This window comes from Stegastes partitus, unplaced genomic scaffold (assembly GCF_000690725.1).
Source record: "Stegastes partitus isolate 25-593 unplaced genomic scaffold, Stegastes_partitus-1.0.2 Scaffold0, whole genome shotgun sequence".
In the NCBI taxonomy this organism is placed as follows: domain Eukaryota; kingdom Metazoa; phylum Chordata; class Actinopteri; family Pomacentridae; genus Stegastes; species Stegastes partitus.
The window spans coordinates 1696540-1720248 of record NW_007577731.1 but is presented as its reverse complement, the minus strand read 5'-3'; the positions used below and the strand labels follow the sequence as shown (position 1 = coordinate 1720248).

Here is a 23709-nt window from a genome sequence, read left to right as displayed (position 1 = left end):
TCAAAGAGCTGAAGTCACCACATGCACTGACCTTTAGGAAACCTGTGGGTGATGCCACAGAGTAAATGGTCTGCCCTTACATAGCTTTTCTACCTTAGTGGTCCTCAAAGTGCTTTACAATCCATTCACACACATTCATACACCAGTGGCGACACTTTGCATTCAGTGTCTTGATCAAGGACACCTCGACTGTAGAGAGGCGGGACTGAACCACCGGCCTTGCGATTAGAGGACGACCTGAGCCACGCAGAGGGTTTCTCCGTCTCTATGTAGTAAGGAGTTGATGGATAAGACAAACGCCGCTGACTGGGCCTCGTTTCCCTCCATCTCCTGTCATCTTTTGTGTGTCTGTAATGAAGCTTAAAATTACCTCTCAGTCTGTGGACATGCATGAAGCTCATCTCCCTCCATGGTTGAGTTGTTTGACGACTTACCTGGACCGCTGCAGGCTTGATGGATAAAAACACCACAAACACGAGCGCGTCTTTCCCGTTTTCTTTACATCGGCTCTCGTAATGTTTTCGGGTAGATTTTAAGATTTAACTGATTACTCTTAAAGTTCTTCATGGCCTCTCTCTTAGCTATGTGACTGACCTTTTAGTACAGAATGAACCACTTTGAGATCCTCAGGCAGAAGCCTTTAGTCCGAAAACTAAAGGGGACAGAACGTCGAGGCTTGGGGAAGATCTGCCCGAGGAAATCAGGTCGGCTGACTCGGTGACCTCTTTAAAGTCTCACACGCTTTTATCCGAGTGCCTTTTTCTGATTTTACTTGAGCTTTACCTTCCTTACATCCATCTTTTATTTCTTTCAAACATCTTTCTACCTCTTCTAACACTATGTTGGTCATAGTATGTCTTTTAAATTCAATTTATTTTGCTGAAATGTGACTAATATTGTTATTTTTATTAGCATCTATAGCTTCAGACATGCATTTACGTGTATGTATTGATAAATTAGACACATAAACATCCCTCATGTTATACTGATGTGTCAACAATTAGCAAATGTTTTATTAACCAGGAGTAAATCCAGGTTCTATGTTTTATTTTTGCACTGGATGCGCATGATTGATTATGGACACCTCGTAGGCAGCCAGCTTTTCATTTTTATCAAAGGTAATTTAATAATATTTTAGCACTCCTTTAATCATCTTTCATATTGTGATGCTTTAAATACCGAGAACAGGATGTACATCAGTCTAGATTTTCTCTACCCCGAACACAAAAGGAGTGAAAACAAGATTAATTAACTTGTTTTTCATCCTTTTTGAAACGCGGTGGTTAAAGCTTTCTCTTGAAGTCTGCGTCTTATAGCTGCGGGTCTAAAGATGAGTCGACCTTCTGTCTGCATGAAACGCACACCTTTTTTTCTTGAGTGATTTCCATTTAAGGATGCTGATGAAAAACAGCAAGGAACAGAGTTTAATCTAATTCTGGGACTTTATTTTTTCAGGCGTCCTGCGCAGGTTACCAGCAGCCACCGCGCGATCAAAACAAGATATGGAAGTTTAGCGAAGTGAAGGGCACGCTTGATTTAATTAGGAGGGAGATTTTTCCCGGTGCTGACTCATAATCGTCTTGTTTTTCCTCTGCTGTGCCTTCCCATTATTTTCGAACATACAGTAATGAAAGTCTGCGCTGATTGCAGCCACACTGGTGGATCCTCTGCTCATTTTAACACATTAACATAGTTCGAAACAACTAGATGAGCTCTTGATGAAAGCGATTTGATTAGAAAATGGTGGATGGTTATGAAATGAAGGCTGGAAAACCTCCGTTAATTCAACTTTGAAGTGCTTCACACGACAGCCACTGATTGCACTTCTAGTTTTTTTTAAAAAAGCCCCTTTAACATAGACACCAGCGGGTTTTATGTTATTATTCACATTACTAGATAAAATATATAAAAATAATTTTGGTTATAACAAAAAATCTCACTTGTTGAACTCGAGTGCTGCTTTTCAGAAACCGTTCCTAATGTAATTTGCTCTAATAATCCGGCAGACTGATTACATGTGGGCATTACAGCAGCAGCAGCAGCAGCAGCACCGAATGAAGAGACAAACCCTTAAACACAGCAGCAGCCACTTGCAGCCTCCTGCTGGAAATCACAACACTGAGGCCAAATGCTGACTCCGACCTCTGACCTCCCGGTGCAGCGGGGACAAAGTGGATCTACAAACGGAGATCATTCCACATGGAGGCCCCCGGGTGAGTCTGGATCAGCCTGAAGTGACCAAAACTCTCAGCTTGTTGCCTCCAATTAAAGAATTAACTCACTGGGGAGATTTTTATCGCAGTCATTTAAATCTGTAGTTCACTGATCAGACGGAGGATCCAGGTGAAATATTTGTCGTCACAGAGATAAACTATCAACTGGAGTTTTCAGAAACAGGGTGTTTATTCTGAGAAAATATTCAGCAACAGATGCCGCAGTCTCATAAGACACCATGCAAACACATCAGTCTCATTGGCCATTTACGAACATGATTTCTTTTTTTTTGCACTCTGGCAAGTTGTCTTTTTTTTACTCCGGCTGACACTGGTCGTGTTAATGTCTGTAGAAATGCAAACAGCTGATCACTCATGTGGGTTAAATGTTCACTTTGTTAGAACTTATTGGAAAAAAAGGTGTTTCCATCTTCCACAAAGCGCATTAAGTCCTTATTGGAAAAGTGAGAGTAAAAACGTTTAGGGAAACTTTTTTTTGAATCCTGTCATTTCCATTAACCTTCTCTAATGCGACACTTCAAAATAAAACTACATCATAAACATCAAGCTGATGAGCAACTTTCTCTACATTATTCACTCTGTGGCTCAAACAGCACTGATTCATACTGAAATACTGAAGTTTCCATTGATATGGTGACTTTTACTATGAACGAACTCCCGAGTTGTGAACTTTTTGGTAAACCTTTGCCTTGGTGTTGCCTCAATCCCATCAGTTTCAGCTGTACGTTGTGTTTAGTGCAAATAAACAAACATAGTAAACCAACACCCAATTAAGACATTATAAACCCATTAAATGGCCGTAAGTGGCTACACTTAGAGACAGACAACCAAGCACACTCACATTCACACCTACAGACAATTTAGAATCACCAATTAACCTCAGCATGTTTCTGGACTGTGGGAGGAAGCCGGAGAACCCGGAGAGAACCAACACTGCACGGGGAGAACATGGAGACCCCACACAGAAAGATCCCGGGTGTCCTCACCGGGACGCAACTGACGACCTTCTAACCACTGCTCCACCTTGCAGCCCCTACTTCATGAACAGCAAAATAAAAACACCCAGACAGCTGAGACGGAGTTCAGGACTCGACCTGAGGACGACTCTGCTGGTGTCAGCTCACCTGTCTGAGGTGAAGGAGAGTGTGCAGTTGGACTGGCTGTTAGATCATGACTGATGCTGTCTCCATGTTGGGGATAATTTATAAGAACTTATTGAAGGTACTGGTGCTGATGTTCCATGTGCACAACTCTGTCTCTTGCTGGCTGATGCTGCAGGTGTTTAATAAACTCAGAGGAAAGACTCCTACAAACAGGAAGCAACAAAAAGATAAATAAAACTGTTACTGTCTTCATCGCAATCGCAGTAGGGTTTTATTAATGTGGACATTTCAGCTTTTAGACTAACATATGAAATTGTAGGACAAAGTGAAGGAGAGAAGTGGTTTTTTGGCATTCCAACTGTGTTTTTTCTCTCTGTGATGTTTTTGGACCAACGTCGGTGCAGAAATGTGGAGAAAGCCTCCCTTAAATCACTTCACATAACTAGAAGTTGCTTATGCGTGCCTGTTCGTTAATGTGATTGGAGGCAGTTCAGGCTGAAACTGACACGCAAATATCACAAAGTCTGATTGCAGCTTTGACGGAAAGTCAGCAGGGCGGTCATTTAAATGTTCAGATTAACGGAGCATGTCTGAAAAGGAGGCTACACATTTGGTGCAGAGGTTCCCAGACTTTACAGCTTCCAAACCCCCTAAATGACACTAGCAGAGACCCGCCATCCCTGCAGGTGGTTGGAGCAGACAAACACGCAGCTGCAAGCAATATAAGCTAGCAGTAGAATGCATCAGTCAAAGTGTATGACCTGTAGTGAACCTACAGATCAGGTGACGTCTTCACTCTTCTCTCTCATTTTTAACCTTAAACTCACCTATGGAGGAGGGCGGCGGGCACCGCGCTCGGAGCAAATCCATTCTTTGTTTAGTATTGGAGACGGCCACTTGGAGATCATCCTCCAGGTTTAGTGGCAATCTCTACGTATCGATTGATTTATTGATTTGAAGACATCATCTCACAACCCTCTCTTTGGGAACCACTGCGCCGGCGAGTATTTACGGCAGGATATGTGGGCCTGACTCAGAATAAAGGACAGTGTCGGCGTCCACAGTGTTCATAATAAAGAAACGCAGCCCAACAGCCGAACTCGCTCGTTCTTTAATGGTTTCTGACCGACAGCGGAGATCTGGAGGAATAAGTTATATCAGGCTACAGCTTCACAGACAATACTTGCTCCCTGGGCTTCTTTTTATTTTTTTTATTTATTTTATTTTTTTGTCTTTTCTCGGGATTTGAAGACGATTACAAAAATTTCAAATCTCACCAGACGCAGCCTTTAAGCTTCTCGAGTTTTTAAAACATAAATCAGTTCATGATCAAAGTGCCTTTTCTGTTCTTTTTCTGGGCGACAGCCAAAACATCTGCAGCCTTATCTGAGATTGAATTTATGTCTCAACATTACTTTTCTATGAATCACAACAGAAGGAAAAAAAAAAAAAAGCCCTCGGGGCCACAAAACATGAAAACAGCAAGGTCAGTGTTTACTCTGGCGTTGGTAATATAAAGCTCATCTCAGCACTATTGTCTACAATTACGACAGACCAGTGGGCTCGCTGCTCTTCCTTAATAGCTTCCTCCGTATCTGACACTCTTCATTTCACGTAATGAGAGTCTTCAAGATGTGAATAAAGGTATGCATATGATTTGGAACAAGGGCTGAAAATGAGATATGCCTCGGGGCTCACTTCAAACAAGAAGAAATTTGCAGCTCGAGAGAAACTCGGTGGCTTTAAACCAGACATCTGTTCCTCGTCCCTCATTGGGGCCGAAAGCAAGCAGTCTGAGCTTTGGTGCCAAGGAGCCTCTTGTCTGAATCTTTGCCAACTTATTTGTCACCGCGGCCTCGCTGACCAAAGAACCAGCCAGCCACTCCAGCCCATAATGACGCGGTCATCTGTCGGTTCATCTCACGACTTGCGGCTAAAGCCTGAACATCAGACAGAAGAAGGGAGCGGGAGGGGAGGGGAGGGTGAAACCGAACCCCTGACTGGATTCACTCCTCTGCTGTTAACACCATGCAGCCACCTAAAGTTTATTGCTTGTCCATTTGTAAGCAGCCCAGAGAGAGGCTTCGCTCTCCCAGGAACCCACCGAGAGCGCTTTAACTGCCTGACCTTCCTGTGTTTTTATGGAGCTGGGGAGCAATTCTGCATGTTTTAGTTTCTCCGCCGCACCAGCTGAGATGCAAGAAAGTGATATGAAGCTGAAAATCGGCATTAGCTATGTGACCGGGGGAGACGGTTCGCAGCGTATCTGCCCGAAACATCTCAACAAGATTCGTCAACCCAGCTGGCCTCTCGTACATGGAAGCCCGTCCAGCCAGGGTTTATCATAAAGCTGTCTTTAAAGTGTACTACGCGGTTACCTTCCAATCTGAGGGGCCTGTAATAGAGATATTTGAGCGCACAATGAAGCCGAGGCTGGAAGAGACAGAGTCTGACTGGCTCAACAATAGGCTGGGAAACAGGGTGGAAGCCTGTTGACTCACGGATAAAGAGACTGTCATACAGTCACAGCTCCAGTTTATCATTTAATTAACGTCTCATACACCGAGACAAACACGCCATCAATAATGCAGCGGCAACATGCTACAATATTAATGTCAGATGAAATAAGGTAATTAGACGGCGAAACTATTTCGAGCGCACGTCTGGCCCAGCTAGCATGTGGAGCGGAATCATTCAGCAAGAAAAAAGGGAAATACAAAAGGGATCCCGCTAAAATAGAGCCATGAGAAGAGAAGGGCAGCTGATCCCGGGCCGACCGAGGGCCAACAATTTGTTTGTCAGGACGAACAAATGGTGACAAACGATGGCAAATTGGAGTGAAGGCCCCCCGCCGAGCTATGGTCCCCCGACGGAGCAGAGGTGCTCGCTGGGGAGAAAGAAGACGCTCACACATGTATGAAGTTATCGAAATGTAATAAAGTTCAGGGCACGTCACGCATACGCAAACAGCACAACAATGAGATGCCGGAGAAAGGAGCCATTGGAGGGCTGGAGACGACACACACAAAAGGCTCCCTGACTATCTAATCCAATGTTTCACATGAAAGAGCTGAGCCTCTGCTGAGGACTCAAACAGCATTCGGTCTAATCCCATAAATCTATATGATTGAGACAGATGGAAAGTAAGTTCTCTGTGTCTCTGCCTCTGGGAAAAAGAAAAAGAATCCCTGTACCTCTCACCCCACAGGCCTGATTTCCAGCCTCATCTGCAGGGCGAAGGGAAGCGGCGAGCGGCGCAGTCGGCGCGGTAACCACAACACGGCCATAAATAGATTCCAGGGGCCGGCTCCAGCCATGTACAGAAAAGTGTATTTCATTTAATTGGCTGGATAAGACAAAGATTCTTAATTTCCCCAGAGATCTGGGTTGCCAACTTTTGTTTTTACACCGCAGAGAAGAAGAAGAACAGAGCAGTGCCAGGAATTTACAATGTTCTCTTTTCCACGGGCGATGCTGTGTTTTTTTCCCCCCTCAGAGAGCTCCACAGATATTGGATTAATTATGCAGATGTTTAAATATCAACCCTGATCAAAGACTCTTACTAGTCTGTGAACCTTAGTTTGTCTGTGCGGGTCTCCGAAGGCCTATCGTGGCATATGCTCGGGCACAGAGGACACACACACTTACAGCTTTCCTCTCCCTTCCTCCCTCCTCCACACAGACAGGCCATTGTGTGCGGGCACAGATGAGATTTGCATGCATGTTAGAGTGGATTACACATGCAGGCTCTGGGAACCTGGACCCCTGTGGTCTCCCTTCACTGTTTGGGCCCGAAACCGGCGAGTTCTCCTTTTCAATCTGCCACTTCAAACAGATCTCACAGCTTAATTGGCTCAGGAACATACAAAATTAAAGGTTAAATTCCGAGATTTGGAAGAAGCGAGAGAGAGGGGGGAAAAAAAGTTTTTCTTCGCAGCTGCCTGCCGGAATTTGCCTCAAAATTCGTTCTCATGAAACGCCTCCTCGTCGAGTTTTTCCATCCATCAGCGGTCAGATTCCTAACTTGGGGAGATAAGAGTGTGCAGAGGGGTTAATCCTCTAAGTGATATGTATAATCAGAAGCTTAATCCCTGATCTGAAGATGCTGCGTGTAGGAAGGTGGAGATGGCAGATAAGAGCAGCCTTAAAAATAGCCGAGGACGCGACATCAATCTGCCAGCAGATGTAAGAAACATTTGATGAATTGATTTTAATTTCATATTGCTTCTTCAATGTCGATACTTTCCCTGATTGTGTTTGCAAAGCGCTTTCTGGTCAAGCCTCTTCCCCATCATCCATCAGGGTATTTATAGTGCGTCTGTTGACACTGAAGCGGCTGCAAACAGACAATAAAACAACAAAAAAAACAACATCTCATCTCAAAGCATTTGTGTGTCATTACGTTTATTCATATGAGCATTAAAGTAAATTGTCAAACGCTGCCTCCTTTAAGCAGCTAAGCCCCGCGGAGCCGCTCTGCTCAGCAGGATTATAAATGAGATAGGATTTAATATTGATCCTCGGCTGACCTCCTATGAAGTTCTCATCATTTTACACACATACTGTTAATGAGATCAATGGGCTCCCACAGGTCCGCGCACAGATAAACCTTGACCTTAACGCTGTCAGACAACAAACACGACTGGGCCCACAGGAGGGCCAAGCACAGGAATGAAATATGAGCTTTGCTTGTTTACTTGATTTCTCAGCCTATACCAAGCCTCTCCTCCTCCTCCTCCTCTCTCTCTCTTGTCTTCATGGAGAAGTTTGGGCTCTGCTGAGTAACGCCACCTTCAAAGGGCCAGACCGTGAAATATTGGATAATTTTTTTTTACCTTGCACCGGAACGAAACCGCTTGATGAGCAAATTTACTGTCAGCTCTGAGGCTCTGAGGCTCTGTGGCGCCGCCGCCACCGCCGCCAAGGGAGAGAAGAAGAAAAAAAACCCTTCACAAACCAGGTTCATAAGCACGCCACACACCTAAATGAGCCTGATAATTATCTGAATACATTTCCATTGCGTTTACAATAGGCTCCAATCAATGAGCGCGGCTGCCTTAAACTCGTGTACGTCCCACAGGCATTAATTTCACATATGAGTACGGGGGTGGATGCCTGGTGTGGGTGGAGGCAATTGATTCGATGTATCTGAGGCGATGCCAGAATACAAAAACACAGCGATGGGAGCTATGAGAAATGCAGTGGGCGGCCGGGGAGGGGGCTACCTGAGCCACTGTAGCCTCCAACACGTATACATACCCCCGAGTGCCCGCGTCACATGCAATAAATCAAATCAGTCGCCTTCCCGAAAGCTGGTCCTATTTTTAAAAAAAAATAAAAATCTAAAGCTGCTTACGAGAAGAGACGAGAAAAAAAAACTGCGATTTGTGTTCTTCTTCTTCTTCGATGCCGAGCCACCAGCACACACTGTCCCCTCTCCTCTTCCTCTCCTCTTCCTCTCTTCTCCCACTCCCCTGTCAGCTCATTAGTCGCCCATCTCGATATTGCTATAAGGTGTCGTCTAATTATGCCTGCACACACACACACACACACACACATAACGAATTAGATAAAGAAAAACTTTCGCGTAATTGGTCGGAGGGGGAAAAAAAAAACGAACAAAAACAAACTTTCCTTCCTTGAATGCTGTGAAGCCGAGGATCTCCCTCCTCGGCGCCGGACCACGCCCCGGCAATGACATCCAGATTCTGAAGTCAGCAACAATACGAAACTGTAAATCTCTGAGCGAGCTGGCGGGAGACCAAAGCGCTGACGTCTATTTAAAAGATTTCTTGATGAATTGTCTCCTCTGAGGAAACAAAATTACATCCTGAATAAATATATTCCTGTAAAATTAAACCTCTTAAGAAATGATTTGTAAGGACAAAATCTCTCAGCACAAAATATGGACGGCAGCAGGAGGGACGGATGGAGGGAGGGAGGGTTAAAATAAAAAAATAAATAAAAAGACAGAATCGTGGTTTGAATATAGCTGGCCTGATTTCATCCCCCCCTCAACCCTCCTCCCTGGTAACTAATAACTCATCTATCATCTCCGACCTATTAACAACCGTCCTCAGTCCGGCTAATACCATCAGGAGGAGGAGAGCCGCTCGCCGCCTCTCTGCTGCTGCTGCCGTGAACATAATTGTTACACATCGGCTCCAGTCAAACGCTGTTTTTCTCTTTGGGACCGAACACCTTTATCTCTGTCAGACGACAGCGTCAATTTGGCTTCAAAGCCGGTCAAGGCCCCGAAACGAGCCGTCGGTGAAATTTCTCCGTCATGAAAGTGGATTAGATGCATTTGATGAAATCTCTATTGTATAAATTTGCTTTTATGGGTCAAAGAAGAAGAAAAAAAAATCTAATAATGAATAAAAACACCATCCCACCATATCAAAACATTTTTATGTGTAAAAAAAATAAAGATTTTTCGCATTAAAAAAATTCCATGTGCAAGGTTATGTTATCACATAGCTAATGTTTTCGTGAGGTGCATCAGGAGCATCATGTGCAGCCAGAACAGCTTCAAAGCTTCTTAGCATTGATTCTCCAAGTCTGTAAACTCTACTGGAGGGATGGATGTAGTCATGACTCGATAATCCGACCCTTAACAATCCTAAACCTTGCTATCCGACAGGTTTTTAGGAAAAACCAACAGAACCCATAAAAACAGCCTTAACATAGCGACAGCCTTGGATTCTGACTCCAACATGACATTTTATGTCACCAATCAGGATAACAGCGTATTATCTGACTGAACAATCCCACAGATTGGCTACGTTCACACTGCAGGACTTGATGCTCAATGAGGATTTCTTTGTGTGTTCCTTCACATTTCCAGTTTAATGCGACTTGTATGTGATCTGCTGTGTGAACTTCATACGACCCAAAAGTGTCCCACATGTGCAGAAGAGGACACGACGACGTCACACGCAGCGAGCGTGCTCAGTGTTTACGGAAGTAAACATGGATGGCAACGGTGGTGGAAACAGAAGCGTGACCGCTAACTAAACTAGCATCAGCAGCCAAGTACTGCTTGTGTGTTCTGGACACTTCCACCCCGGGAAGCACTCTGACGGGGTGGAAGTGTCTATTTGGCCGGAACGTGCACCAGCACACCGGTCAGTTAGGCTGAAATCCAGCGATGCGTAGTGTTCTAACAACACACTAGTTACTATAACAACTATGAACAATAATTAACAACTAATGAGCCTTCCAGCATCAAGCCCTCCTTGTATCTCGACCTCCGGCTTGACAATCCGACAGCCTTGCTATCCGACATGAAAGAAGGTTTTACATTTAGTGTCGGATTATCGAGTCACAACTGAAGAATGTGGTGTTTTGATGTTGGTGGTGGAGAGCGAGTCAGTCCAAAATCAGCCATAAGCGCTCAACTGGGTTGAAATCTGGCAACTGGCACATGAGTCACATCCCTTTTACCCTCTAATAATTCTTATTTATGTATATATATTATAATGCTTGTTGACTTTTCTTTCTTTCATGTGTTGTTTTTGCTTTGTTTACCCCCTTTGTTGAGCATTCATGCTGCTGTAACAACTAAATTTGGGGATTAATAAAATCAGTCTAATTCTGTGACCCCTCTCGTCATTTAGATGGAGGTGTTGTTATCGTGGAACAGATCGCTCCCATCGTAATAATAACAAGAAATCTTTCACCATAGAATAAACTCGGTGTTAATTGAGGGGACACGTGGACCCAAGTCATGCCAGCAACATGTCCCCACAACAGAGGCACCGGATCCCCTCACCGCAGGGGTCAGGGGTTCAGGTTTTGTGTTTAATTTGCCACCTGTCAGTGCATATGGTATATCTGGTAGCACAACATTTCATTTTATTCTCTTAGCTTCTCTTAGCTTAGCATGCTCTGCTTTTACATTTTAATAGTTACATGTTATTACTCGCTCTCGTCGATGGCAAACATCCCTATTAGCTTATTAAATGAATAATTCTGGGCCACCTAATAGCTGCGTGGCTGCGAGCGCCGTGAACAGCGAGTCCCGGGTTCGATTCCACCGGGACCACTTGCTCAAGCGGCAACCTCCAGGCCTGCAAGTCGGTCCCTATAGACCCACATGTGGAGCTTTACAGCAGAAATAAACATGTTTACAGCCTGGTGAGAAAAAAAGAATTGCTAATTTGTTCATGACAACCGTACAGGTGGTGAGTTTTTATCCAGCTGACCCACTTAGATGATAGTAGATAGCGGGTGCCATCACTCGCTCCACTCTCGCTCCACCTCTTTGCTCGTTTATCCGGAGCCACCACGTTCAACACAGCTCTCCAGGAAACGTGACGTCATGGAGGGTTTTCCCATCTTGCATCTGCTGCGCTTCATTCCCTCCTTTCTCCCCTCGCGTTCGCTCTCCACCGCAAACAACAGCATAAAAACACAACCCAAAACAGAAATACACAACACAAAACCAGTCGTCCCTGCACATAGCTGACCCCAACCGTAGGTCGGCTTCTTTTTTGCCACTGCAGACCATAAAATTAGCATGTGTCCATCACCAGCAGCAGGAGCAGGGTCATCATTTTACATTTTAATGCAGCAGTCCAGAGTATAATGTTGTAGCCGAAGTGTTGCCTTGAGACAACAAATGCAAAATAATAATAATAATAATTGTGGTTTCAAAACATTAATTATGTCTGTAAAGAGATTCAAGCCTTTAAATCAACAAGTTATCTGGATTTAAAGCAGTTTTCCCCAGCACGTGTGGCTCTGCTTTCAGAAAGATCACCGTTACGAAGACCGCCGCTCATCAGAAACATGTCAGATGTCTATAGATATCATGTAGGAGGTCAAAAAGCCTGAGTGTAATGACACGCAGAGAGAAAAACCTTCGCGTAATCGTTTCCTCGCAACAATACGACTCCACACAACAGCCTAAACTGTAGTTTCTTCACAGCTCGCTTCATCGCGGAGCAGCAGCGGCAACACAAAAAAGCACTAAACGCTGAGTAATGGCTACATGGGGGTATTTTTACACACGGCGAGCTCGTTCTTCCTCGACGTGTCGTGAAAATAGTTCCAGCGTATCAACGGCACGCTGAGTCATTTATAGTAAAACATGCAGATGCCTCCGCTGAAGCTCCGCTACGCGTTCATCTGTTCCACACCAGAAATAAAAACCTGGGTTTCCACTCTCTCAATTACACATTATTTTATCTTCAGCTTCATCCCTCCACCCTCCACCCTACACCCCGCTTCCTCACAAATCCCATCTCCATAGCGACAAACTCTCATCCACAGAAATAATTGTTTGCTTCTGCACCAAATGGTTGTTCTGTGTATCTTTAAAATTTCATAACTTGTGCGTCGGTGCCTACCTCTGGTGTATTTAACATAAAAGCCCAAGGCCTCTGACTTCTCTATTTACGTCTTGGTGGGGGGGGAGGGTGCCGTCTCTATAGGCTGTCATGGAGGCGGAAGATAACCGGTCCGCACCGTCTTGTATGTGAAATCACAGATGACTGTTCCTGCATCCGTGATGTCCTTGGTTTGAGTAAATGAAAGCCTTGCTGCCACACTTTTATCCGACGGTGTCATGCTGTCGAATAAAGGCCTGAAGAAAAACTAAAATAACAAACACACACATGTTGTTGTGTTTTTCTCTTTTTGCACATGTGTGTCCTGGCGAAGTGCGGCGTGTTAAAATCCTGGAATTTTTCATCTGTTGCGTTGAAAAACGTAGGTGCAAATGTCATAAAGACAGCGAACAGCAGTGATATTTATTCAAAAATGACTAAAGCTAGCTTATATTAGCCTCCATAAACTCCTGGTCGTGCAACAAAAGCCCCCCGAGGCAATCGAACCGAGCCAGAGCGCAGTCGATGTCCGACGAATTGAACTCGTGCACGAGGAGAGATGTGTTATAGCTTAACTCAATAACTACTTATTTTGTTTTCCCCCTGATTTCCCTTTGATCGATTCTTATTTAGCCATGAATGTTTAATGCTAAAGACGGAGTTTGTGAGTGTTTAGGCTGTTGTGAAGGAATTTCTCTAAAAATAAAAATAAGACAGCAGGAATCATGCAGGGGAAAAAAAAAAAAGCTGAGCCAGTTCAAAGAGAGTAAATTCAGGCTTGACCTGATTCCTTGCTCCCTGTTATCTCCGTTAAAATGTCAAGTACCTGAATACGCTGATCAGGGCATGAAAGTACTTATATATATTATGTCCTTGAGTCCCAGAGATTAGAATTTCCATTTCAGGCAAAAAAAAAAAAAAAAGCTTCCGGAAAGCCAAACATCACATGCTGAGTGTAGAAAACTGGAAAGGTTACCGAGCCTTATCTGCAATTATGCAAAAACACAGAAACCGGCCAAAGCCACGTTCGTTGGTACAAAGAGAATCGACAATGCCTTGATGTTGCTCTCAGCGATCTCCTCTCTGGCAGCACGCAGCACATCCTAGAGGAGAACACAGGCAAGAACAGCTGACGGTACGCCGCACACACACACCTTGTCACGCTTTAAATTATGAATACAGGCAATTAAACTTTAAGTCTTCCCCCATAGTAAAAAGATAGAGAGGGCTAATTAACAAGTGCTTTTTTTTTTTTAAATTTGGTTTTTAATTCAGGAGCTTCTCATTTGCAAAAAGCTGCGGCGGAGGAACAGATCCAGATAACAACAAACTTTTTAAATTACATCCAAGGGTCTGGATTTTGCTCGGATTATATTTAAGCGTCTAGTTTTACTCCAACAAATGTGTGAAGCTTCGCTCGCTTTGACCCTCGTCTTCTATCAGCTACACTGACACGCTCAGATGTTGACAACTCCACTTGTGCACTCATTGTGTCAGCAGAGGGTTTTTTTGTTTTTTTTTCTGCAAGAAGAAAGACGAAGCACAAGAAACAAAATTTTGGTACACGGGTCACACGAGCAAACCTGCTTTTTTTCATCAACACCAGGGAATATAAATAGTTCAGTTTAAAAATAATAGCTTTCATCTTCAATTACACCTCTGAATATTCAATATGAGAGCAATGGTGCCCCCTTGTGTAAAATATAATTAATAGTCTAATAGTTACCTGGTAGATTCTAATAATGTCTGAAAGCAGAAGCGATGGTGCAGAGCTCAGGAACACACACACTTTTTTTTTTTTTTTGGTTACCTGTGAAGTGTGATCACCTCTGTGGCAGCTTCTCAGCTCCAGTGTGTGTTTTCAACATTTTTATTCCACACTCATACACTTTCCTCTGCAGTAAACTTGTATTGATTCTCTCAGATGTGAAGGGCATTCCCTCCGTCCGTCTTTAGCCTCGCTTGCTCTTCAGACGGACTGCAGCTCTATCCTCCGCTGTCGGAGCTGTGCGCGCACTGCAGCGCCCTGGGCTCAGTCAGCCGGTCGTAGGACAGCGCCGTCATAACCTGTGAAAACGTCCAGCGTGATATGGCTTTAGAGAATAGAGAGCAGCGAGTAATAAGTAGAGGCTATCATAGACATGCTGAGTTAAGGATTTTACTGGCAAGAACACCCTGTGGCTGTTTTTCACATTAGGTGGGTGAAGAAGGATTTTTTTCTTATTTTTTTTAAGCCACAGCTTTGGATGGTTTAAAATTGAGAAACTATCCACAAGAATATTTCAGCTTCAGCACCTTATAAAATCAAAACTGAACGAAGAGCTTGAGATTTAGGGAAATAAAAGAGATAGATGGGAAGATTGACACCACACTCATGCATGTGCAATAAATTTGCCTACTGCATAGCTTAGCTTTACCTAGCTTAGCTTAGCACAAAGAATGAAAAGAAGGTCAAACAGCTCCTGGTTCTTACAGCATTCAAATTGAACTAAGCTTCAGATTTTAAGAAAAATTACAGCTTGATGAGAAGATTGATACCACACTCATGTATGTTTAGTAAATTTGCCAACTGCTTAGCTTAGCTTAGCTTAGCTTAACTTAGCTTAGCACAAAGAATGGAAAGAAAGTCTAACAGCTCCTGGTTCTTACACTTAAATTGAACTAGAGCTTAAGATTTTGAGAAATCAAAGAGCTAGATGGAAGATTGACACCACACTCATGTATGTACAGTAAATATGCCAACTGCTAAGCTTAGCTTAGCTTTGCTTAACTTAGCTTAGCACAAAGAATGAAAAGAAAGTCTAGCAGCTCTTGGTTCTTATATTTAAATTGAACTAGAGCTTAAGATGTTGACAAATCAAAGATGGGAAGATCGACTCCCCACTCATGTATGTGGAGCAAATTTGCCAACTGCATAGCTTAGCTTAACTTAGCTTAGCTTAGCACAAAGAATGGAATGAAAGTCAAACAGATCCAGCTTCTTACAGCATTAAAACTGAACTAAGAGCTTGAGACTGTAGGAAAAAATTGAGCTAGATGGGAAGATTGATACCAAGCTTGTGTGTGCAGTAAATACACTAAATGCTTAGCTTAGCTTAGCTTAGCTTAGCTTAGCACAAAGAGTGGAAAGAAGGTCTAACAGCTCCTGCTTTTACATTTAAATTAAACTAAGCTTGAGATTTTGAGAACTCCATGAGCTAGATGGGAAGATTGATACCACACTCAAGTATGTGCAGAAAATATGCCAAATGTTTAGCTTAGCTTACCTTAGTATAAAGAGTGGGAAAAAATCAAACATGTAGTCTGTTTCTGCCTAAAACTAACAACATCGTCCCACCAGCACCCCTGAAGCTCACTAATTAATATTTCATATCTGCCTTGTTTAATCAAACTATTGAAAAAAAAACCAAAACAATGCATATAAACAGCAATTGGTGTTTTTTATGCAAAATTGATGCATTTACATTTTTAAACATCAAACATAAGGTGCTTCAGAGAGTAGAGAGAACCTAGTAATAAGTAGAGGCGATCACAGACATGCTGAGGTAAGGATTTTACTGGAAAGAACACCCTGTGGCTGTTTTTCACTTTAGGTGGATGACAAAAAAAAGAAAAAAAGAAGTTTTCTTAAAACTACAGTTATGGAAACTTTTTTTTTCTTTAAAAGAGACACAATCGACTATATTGTGTCACCTCGAGCTCCCTGACGACTGTAAACTAAAGTAAGAGCTTAGATTTAAGAAAATACAAGAGTTATATGAGAGGATTAACACCACACCCATGTAGGCTATATATAGTAAATATGTGAACTGCATAGCTTAGCTTAGCTTAGCTTAACATAAAAAATGAAAGGTCAAACAGTTAGCCTGTATCTGACTAAAAGTAGCAAAACCTTCCTACCAGCCGCTCTGAAACTTACTAAATGCAGTGTTTTATATCTACTTTTTTAATGTATTAAAAAATAAAATGTAAAAACAAAAATTAGTGTTTTTTTCTGCTTAATTGATGCTTTTTGCGTTTTTTGAACATATTAAATATAACATCCTTCAGGGATGATAGTAAGCATAAGGTGTTATTATCATACAGAGCAGGTAATGCAGGTTTTTAGCCTTTATGCTAAGCTAGCCAGTCGCTGGTTCACATTTATCATACAGACATGAGAGTGGTGTCTGCTTTCTTAACTCGAGATTTAAATTCAGGTTTTCAGAAGCTTTAAACTGGTTGTTTATGTTTAGGTTTGTTGTTGTTGTGGGGTTTCCTTAAATAATCCAAGATGGCTGTTTCACCGTTAAGCTAACCAGCTCTCAGGCGTTAGCTTCATATTCTCCATGTGTGACAAATTCATATATGTACAGTTTTGCACTTTGGGTTTTGGGCATACGTGTCATAACAATCAAAGCCGGGAAGTTGTCAACCCCTATACTATGCTAGTGCTTATGCTATGCTATGTTAAGCTAAGCCAATCAAGCCAGTCCATAACGGCTACTTGCTCTACTTACTGTGATCATTACGAGGAGAGCTAGCATCATTCCCAGCATTATGTACAAGTTGTTGGTCAATCCTCCAGCCCACAGAGGACCCAAGATGGTGGCCAGGCCCCCGACTGAGCGTCTGACACCTTGGCTGAATCCTTTTGGTGAGGCATCACAAAAAAACAAAAAAAAAACTATTTCTCTCATCTCCTAAGATTACAATATGGCTTTAAAGCACAGTATGTGTGTTTTTTTTTTTCATGCATCACATACACTGAGCAACAATCTGTTGTTTCAATGTGTCGAGCCGTGCAAACCGTGCCAAGGTAAAACCAGCCAACCTTGTGTTTTCTCAGCAGTAACTTTGGAGAAGAGCGACACCTGAGACACGGCCACGAAGGGAAGCCCCAGCAGCTGCAGAAACACTCCGATGATGAAGGCCGACAGCTCCCAGTCGTAACCACCTGGCAGGGTTGCAAGGATGATACCACGGCGTTACCCAATGACAACAGTCTGCTCCCAGATTACAAGAAATATATCATTAACCATTGACTATAATCTCGTATCTTGTGTATTTGGTGGATCTCTTAGTGATTAAATGTGAGTATTTTGTTGCTGTTCCTCTCTCATGTGTAGTGGTAAACACTCAAAGAGTGCGACAGATCGTACTTCAGTTACCCAGCCCCTCTTCCATCGGTTTTTAAGTTTCTTCCACAAACGGGCTGGCGCTAGCAGAGATAGCTCTCTCTGAAAATGAAACTACTGCCAAGCTGGCAGCCACTCCATTTTTGTTCTCTGCTGCTTTGCATCATGCACATGTTTGTGTGAATTTGTGCCCACTCAAACTGTTGGATGTTCCCGCGTGAGCTGAAACTCTGTAATCTTATGATCAAAATGCAATTTCACCAATCAAGCATGTTTCCTAGTGATCCAAGAAGAAGGAAAAAAAAACATGTTTTTTTTTTTTCTCAGGTATCTGTCTTGTAGGTTTTACGTCTTTGTTTGGTTGTTTTCGCTGTAACTGTAACAAATAGCGAACAAATGTCGGTTATGCTTTAACAAATAGCGTTTTTGTGTAATTAGATTAGTGTAATCCTTTTATATGTACCCAGGCACTACCCAGCTCCAGCACCTGTCATTTGTAATCACGGCGATAAACGTGACGAGCTGCAACAGACGCAGGCCAACATGAACATACAGGATCCGGTTTGCCTGTACGATCTCCTGCTGGACTGCCAGAGCCCGAGTGGTATCACTTACAAGAGCACACTCGATTCAGCCGGTGTGTAACCCAATATGGCTCCGCTGTGCTCGACACACCAAACACTGGTCGCACAGAGAGGATCTGGCTTCGAGAACTAGACCGCTTTCTTTTTTTTTTTTCTTGTTTCTGAGCCTGCGTGCGTGTGTTTGTGTGTTTTCTCTGGCAGGTTAGCACCTCGCGGGTTGCAGAGGAAGACGAGGCACCAGGTACAGGCGGTGCAGCAGATGACCAGGCCGGTGGCCAGCACGGCGCGGTCCGCCACCTTGCTGCTCAGCCAGCGCACGAAGAAGAAGCCCAGGATGACCTCCACCCCGCACAGGCTGTACATCAGACTGTTGCCCAGCTCGCCAAAACCGAAGTAGCGCTGCGTCAGAGGAGTCACCATGGTCTGGGGGATTCGTTGTTTGTTTTTTTTTAGAAAAGATGCCCACAAGGTCAGTCAGTGAGAGGTTCTGTGTTTGAGCTGAGGCAAGCAGCTTCAAAAGAATGATTCAGTTTTGATATTAAGCTGGCATAAAGCAGGTAAGTACAGCTGGATAATCACTCAGAGAGGAGGCCTCTTCATTCTCTACAGACTTACATCAGTTTTACTTTCTAGTCTCTGCAGGTGCTTCCAGGCAGAACTCAGTAAAAACAGCGAGATATTGTGAGAAATGTTTGGAAACTCTGGCTGATGGATCGCTCACCTCCAACGCCGTCTGATTGAAGAGAGTGATGAACTGAGCCGTGAGGAGGACGACCACCTCTTCTCTCAGGAACTCTGAGAAGAGACGATGAGATATGTACTGGAGAATAAGAAATAAAACAGAGAGAGTTCAACTGGTACCATTAAATTGAAAGTTTCGATTGGCAAGTGGGGTCGAGATAAAGAAGTTTAAACAGAAAAGAAAACTTGGACTATCTGAAAGCGATCTTCAGATTGAGGAAGGCAGGCGTGACGAATCCTGGCGGCTTGGACATGCTGATCCTCGAGTCCAATAAGCAGCCTATTTCTTTTGCTAGAGATAAGTGTGCATTCTGCTTCTTTTTTTTTTCTTTTTTCTTTTTTGCTTGTGTCCAAAACATGATAAAACAAGGAGGGGAGAAAAAAAAACTATATTTTTATAAATTCCAAATTTTGATAGCAGCTTTTCCTGGAACAAGAACTCCCTTATGGACTTGGAGAGGAGGAGAAGAGCTGGGCTCGCTGCTAAATTTGGATGTAGATGCCAGATGGCTGGAGGAACGGCTTGATATTGTGTGTGATCCTCTCTGGTTGGCTTCTCTGTAGTCGGCGTTTGCACCATTATTTACATGATTCCGTTTTTGTTTACTGCGAGTCGTGCAGATACGCAGCAGGAGAAGTCCGTCTGCAGGTACGTACAGGTTGGTACGGCTTTAAAAAGGCCCTGCAGTGATTAGATAGTGCACTCAAATATGTTGGGAGACCGACTTTTTTAAAATCAATGCAGCAGAGGCCGAGATATCCTGACCTATGGTCCCTAGTGTGAGTCTGCATTATGGCTATATTAGAAGAGCTCGATACCAGGCTTAAAGATGGTGCTCAATCACGTCAATGAAAGTAGCTTGACTGGTGCAGAAGCCAAAAAATATTCAGTCGTCTTTCTCCTGCAGGCTCTGTACACTCTCACCTGCTGGGCTCATGTGCTTTATATTGGAATAAAGTAATGCAAGAAAAAAATACTGTAAAATAAACCTATTTCTGGGCTCTGGTGAAATTTTATAGATACGAAACTATAGATTAAAACATCCATCATCATCTCTACACCTTCATCCTCACTAGGGGGGCTGGAGTCTATCCCAGCTGACTCAGGGTGAAGGCAGGTTCACCTGGACAGGTAACCAGTCTATCACAGGGCTACACTTAGAGACAGACAACCAAGCACACTCACATTCACACCTACGGACAATTTACAATCACCAATTAACCTCAGCATGTTTCTGGACTGTGGGAGGAAGCCGGAGAACCCGGAGAGAACCCACGCTGCACGGGGAGAACATGGAGACTCCACGCAGAAAGATCCCGGGTGTCCTCACCGGGACGCCAAACGGCGACCTTCTAGCTGCGAGGCGCCACCTTGCAGCCCTGGATTAAAACATCTAAAGTAGGTCTTTCGTCAACAGTTTCATCGACTTGGAGAAAAGCCAGAGTGGTGGTGCTTTAAGGCCAGTTGTCCGTGTCCATGTTTCTGCAAGAGAAAGCCTGATGTAAAGGTCCTTGTCTAACTAAATTCTCGAGTGCAGCCCGAAATTTGTGGCCACATAGATTGCCCATGCAACCAGGAACACAAATGGTGCTTAAAACAAATGCTTGTTATGGAAGGAGACAGTACAAGACGACTCTCCATCATCCACACCTGAATAACTTCTCTTTAGCTGAACAAGTCTCTGCCCGACTTTGATTTGTACAAGACGTCCATCGACGATGCTCAAACACAGAAGAACGTTCTGAATTCTCCAGAACTCCTGCACACACAGACACCTCTGGACTAACCACACTGACTCAGTGTTACAGCCTGATCTGTAACTAACAGCCACGTCCTGGAAAAAGTCGCAGCCTTTCAGAAAATCCACAGAGCTCCGTGTGTTCAATGTGAACATCAGTGGAAACCCTGTGTTTAGATTTTATTTTAGGGCAAAATCACCAAACGTATTCAGTGTTTTGTTTTTGTTTTTAACTCAGAACTGACTTGTCGCTCTGTGGAAGCAGTTTCATGTCCCAGTGACCATTAGAATCGTCATGACGACTCTCTCCCCATTTATTCAGATCGCTCAAAACAAACGCTTGAGGGCTGCCGAGTGTTTTGAAGTAATCGCGCCAGAGTTAGCTCGCAGCTAATTTGCATCTTTTGTGAGAAAATGTGAGATAATTAATAAAATCAGTAAAAAAACAATAAATTAAAGGTGATCATTGGTGGACGCTGACTCCAGCCAAACCTCCAGGCTGGTTTTATTCATGCAGAGTTTCCTGAATGTCTGATGTTTCTCACTGCTTTAGCCAAGATAAAAGAAATTGACCAGAAGCTGTCTTTCTGAACCGTGTTATCCATCTGCTCTGGTGGAGGCTCTGGTCCTGCCTGCACTGCTGCTGCTGCTGCTGCCTGGGTGGGCCGGGCCTCCTCTGGGAGACGGCGCTGCAAGATTATGAATAATTTTAAACATCAGGCATGTTTCAGAGTAATAGAGGAAATTGTATTTTTTGTAGGATATTGCAGTGACGATGATCTCTTGGCTTTTTATCTGATACTTTTAGGATTTGTTTGTACAGCGAGTGTAGCTACACCTGCCTGCGACCAGGCTGTAATGCAATGAGACAGATGGGGAACAAAGAGTGTCTACAAAGAGCAGATGGGGACAACTGGTGCCGTTATATATATATTTATATATATATATAATGCTCGGATATTTAAGGTTTGATAGCTTCACAAGTTTGCTGAGTCATTGTTCCTCACTGTGAAATTCATGCAAACGGTTTTGCTTTTAAGACTCAAGCTAGAATTCGTAACCAGTCTGACACGTTGCTCACTTCAGCTGTTCTTTAGATTGAATAAACATCACAGCATCATCAACACACATCTGGACGGTCACATCTGGACAAACTTGAGGAAGGTAATTTATATATTAAGTAAAATTGGTCCTAAAATAGAGCCTTAAGGGACCCCTTCTGTAGAAATAGCAAATAGGGAGCACTCATCATCCTTTCTTCTGGTAACGAGGTGTGTCAGAAAAGTTCCAGGACTGGTGTCACAAAAGATATTTTTCAAGTTTTACCCTTCGTAGTAATCCCCCTGGAGTCTAACACACATCCCCAGCCTTCTCTGCCTTCATGTCGCCATGCACTCCTGGAAGGATTCTTCGTCGTCACAGCCATCTTGATGTTGTCCACGTCCTCTAAACGGGTCCCCTTGATGACCCCCTTGAGTTTGGGGAAGAGGAACTAACCCCACGGAGCCAGGTGGGGTGAGTAGGGAGGTTGCTCCAGCACGGAGATGTTCTTCTCAGCCAGGAGCGGTGGGATGCTCAGGGCATTGTGAGCAGGTTGTCATGGTGAAGCAGCCTCCACTGGTCCTGACACAACTCTGAACGAAGCAAACGCTGCAGGATCTCTTTGTAGACGTGCTGCTTGATCGTCTGAAGGGGAAAACTCTTGTATCTTCTGTGACACCAGTCCTGGAACTTCTCCGACACACTCGTAGTTTCCTCTCATTTACATAGGATTTCAGTCCAGCTCGGGGCTTTGACAGAAATGTTAAACTTGTAGAGCTCTGAAAGTGAAATGTTATGATTAACTATGTCAGATGCCTTCTTCGACTCTACAAACAGCTCCGACAGCTTCACCTTTATCCAGGTAGCGTCTGATTTGTTTAAAACAGTTTGTCGTTTCTGTCGGGTGAAGCTTTGGGATCCAAACCGCGTAAACCCCGTCGTTCAAATGAGACACCAGCTGATCACCGACGACCTTTTCAGCGATTTTAGAGGCTACTGGAAGGATGCTAACGGGTCTATAATTTGATGGGCTACTTCTGTAACCACCTGATTTAAAAACGAGGGTCATTGAAGAAGAAGGAAAATGTTGTTTTTGGAAGATTTATCCAACAAGTCAACGGCTTCATGTCTATATATTTATTTCTAAAAGCATCCTTAGACTTCGGCCCTTTTATCATTGATTATGAGGTATTGTCAACAGTAAAAACAGGCAATTTGCAGCCTCAAGAACTTTCCATCTGACACCAGAACTCTTGGCCGAGCACCGAACCAAAACCTCAGAGAATGAATTAAAGATCGCGGCTGCTCGCTCTTTGTCTTCTTCTGATCGTTCCTCTATTACCCAGTTCTGATCTAATCTGCCCTCCTTCTTTGTGATTTTGTCAATACTTTTTTTTTTTCACAGAGTAATTTACTATTTCCCTCGGACTCATTGATTAGTTTAATAAAATAATCAGCTCTGGCTCGCCTCGGTCGTTTTACGGCTTCATTTCTTGACTCCTGAAATGTTCTTCCGTCACATGTTAATCCAGATTTAAGAGCAGCCTTCAGCGCACAGCCTCTCTGCTTCATTAACCTCCAAAGGGCCTCGTATAACCATAGTAACAGATATTATTTATGTGAGTGGAGGATTTTTTTTTTAACCTCCCTAACTCTTGCAAAAATAACATGAGATGCTTTTGTGTGCTGTCAGACAGATTTAGGTTTAGCATTAAAATAACCTCTCTTGTCTGTATGAATGTTTCCCTACAATTACAATCCGGTTATGATCTGACATGCCTGATTCAGGATTAAAAGACTTTGTGACTCTTTCAGTAC

General features: G+C 43.5%; 1 protein-coding gene across 1 annotated transcript in view; it reads right to left on the bottom strand.

Moving 5' to 3' along the window:
• Window positions 1-14010: 14010 nt before the first annotated feature.
• mfsd8l2 (major facilitator superfamily domain containing 8-like 2) overlaps window positions 14011-23709 on the bottom strand; it is a 15326-nt gene continuing 5627 nt past the window's right edge. The window contains exons 7-11 of the mRNA XM_008285449.1: window positions 19092-19165; window positions 18580-18793; window positions 17483-17605; window positions 17169-17299; window positions 14011-14736 (exon numbers count right to left, since the gene is read on the bottom strand). Of these exons, the coding sequence (XP_008283671.1) occupies window positions 14656-14736; window positions 17169-17299; window positions 17483-17605; window positions 18580-18793; window positions 19092-19165 (623 nt within the window). The 3' untranslated portion in view covers window positions 14011-14655. The remainder of the gene's footprint in view (window positions 14737-17168; window positions 17300-17482; window positions 17606-18579; window positions 18794-19091; window positions 19166-23709) is intronic.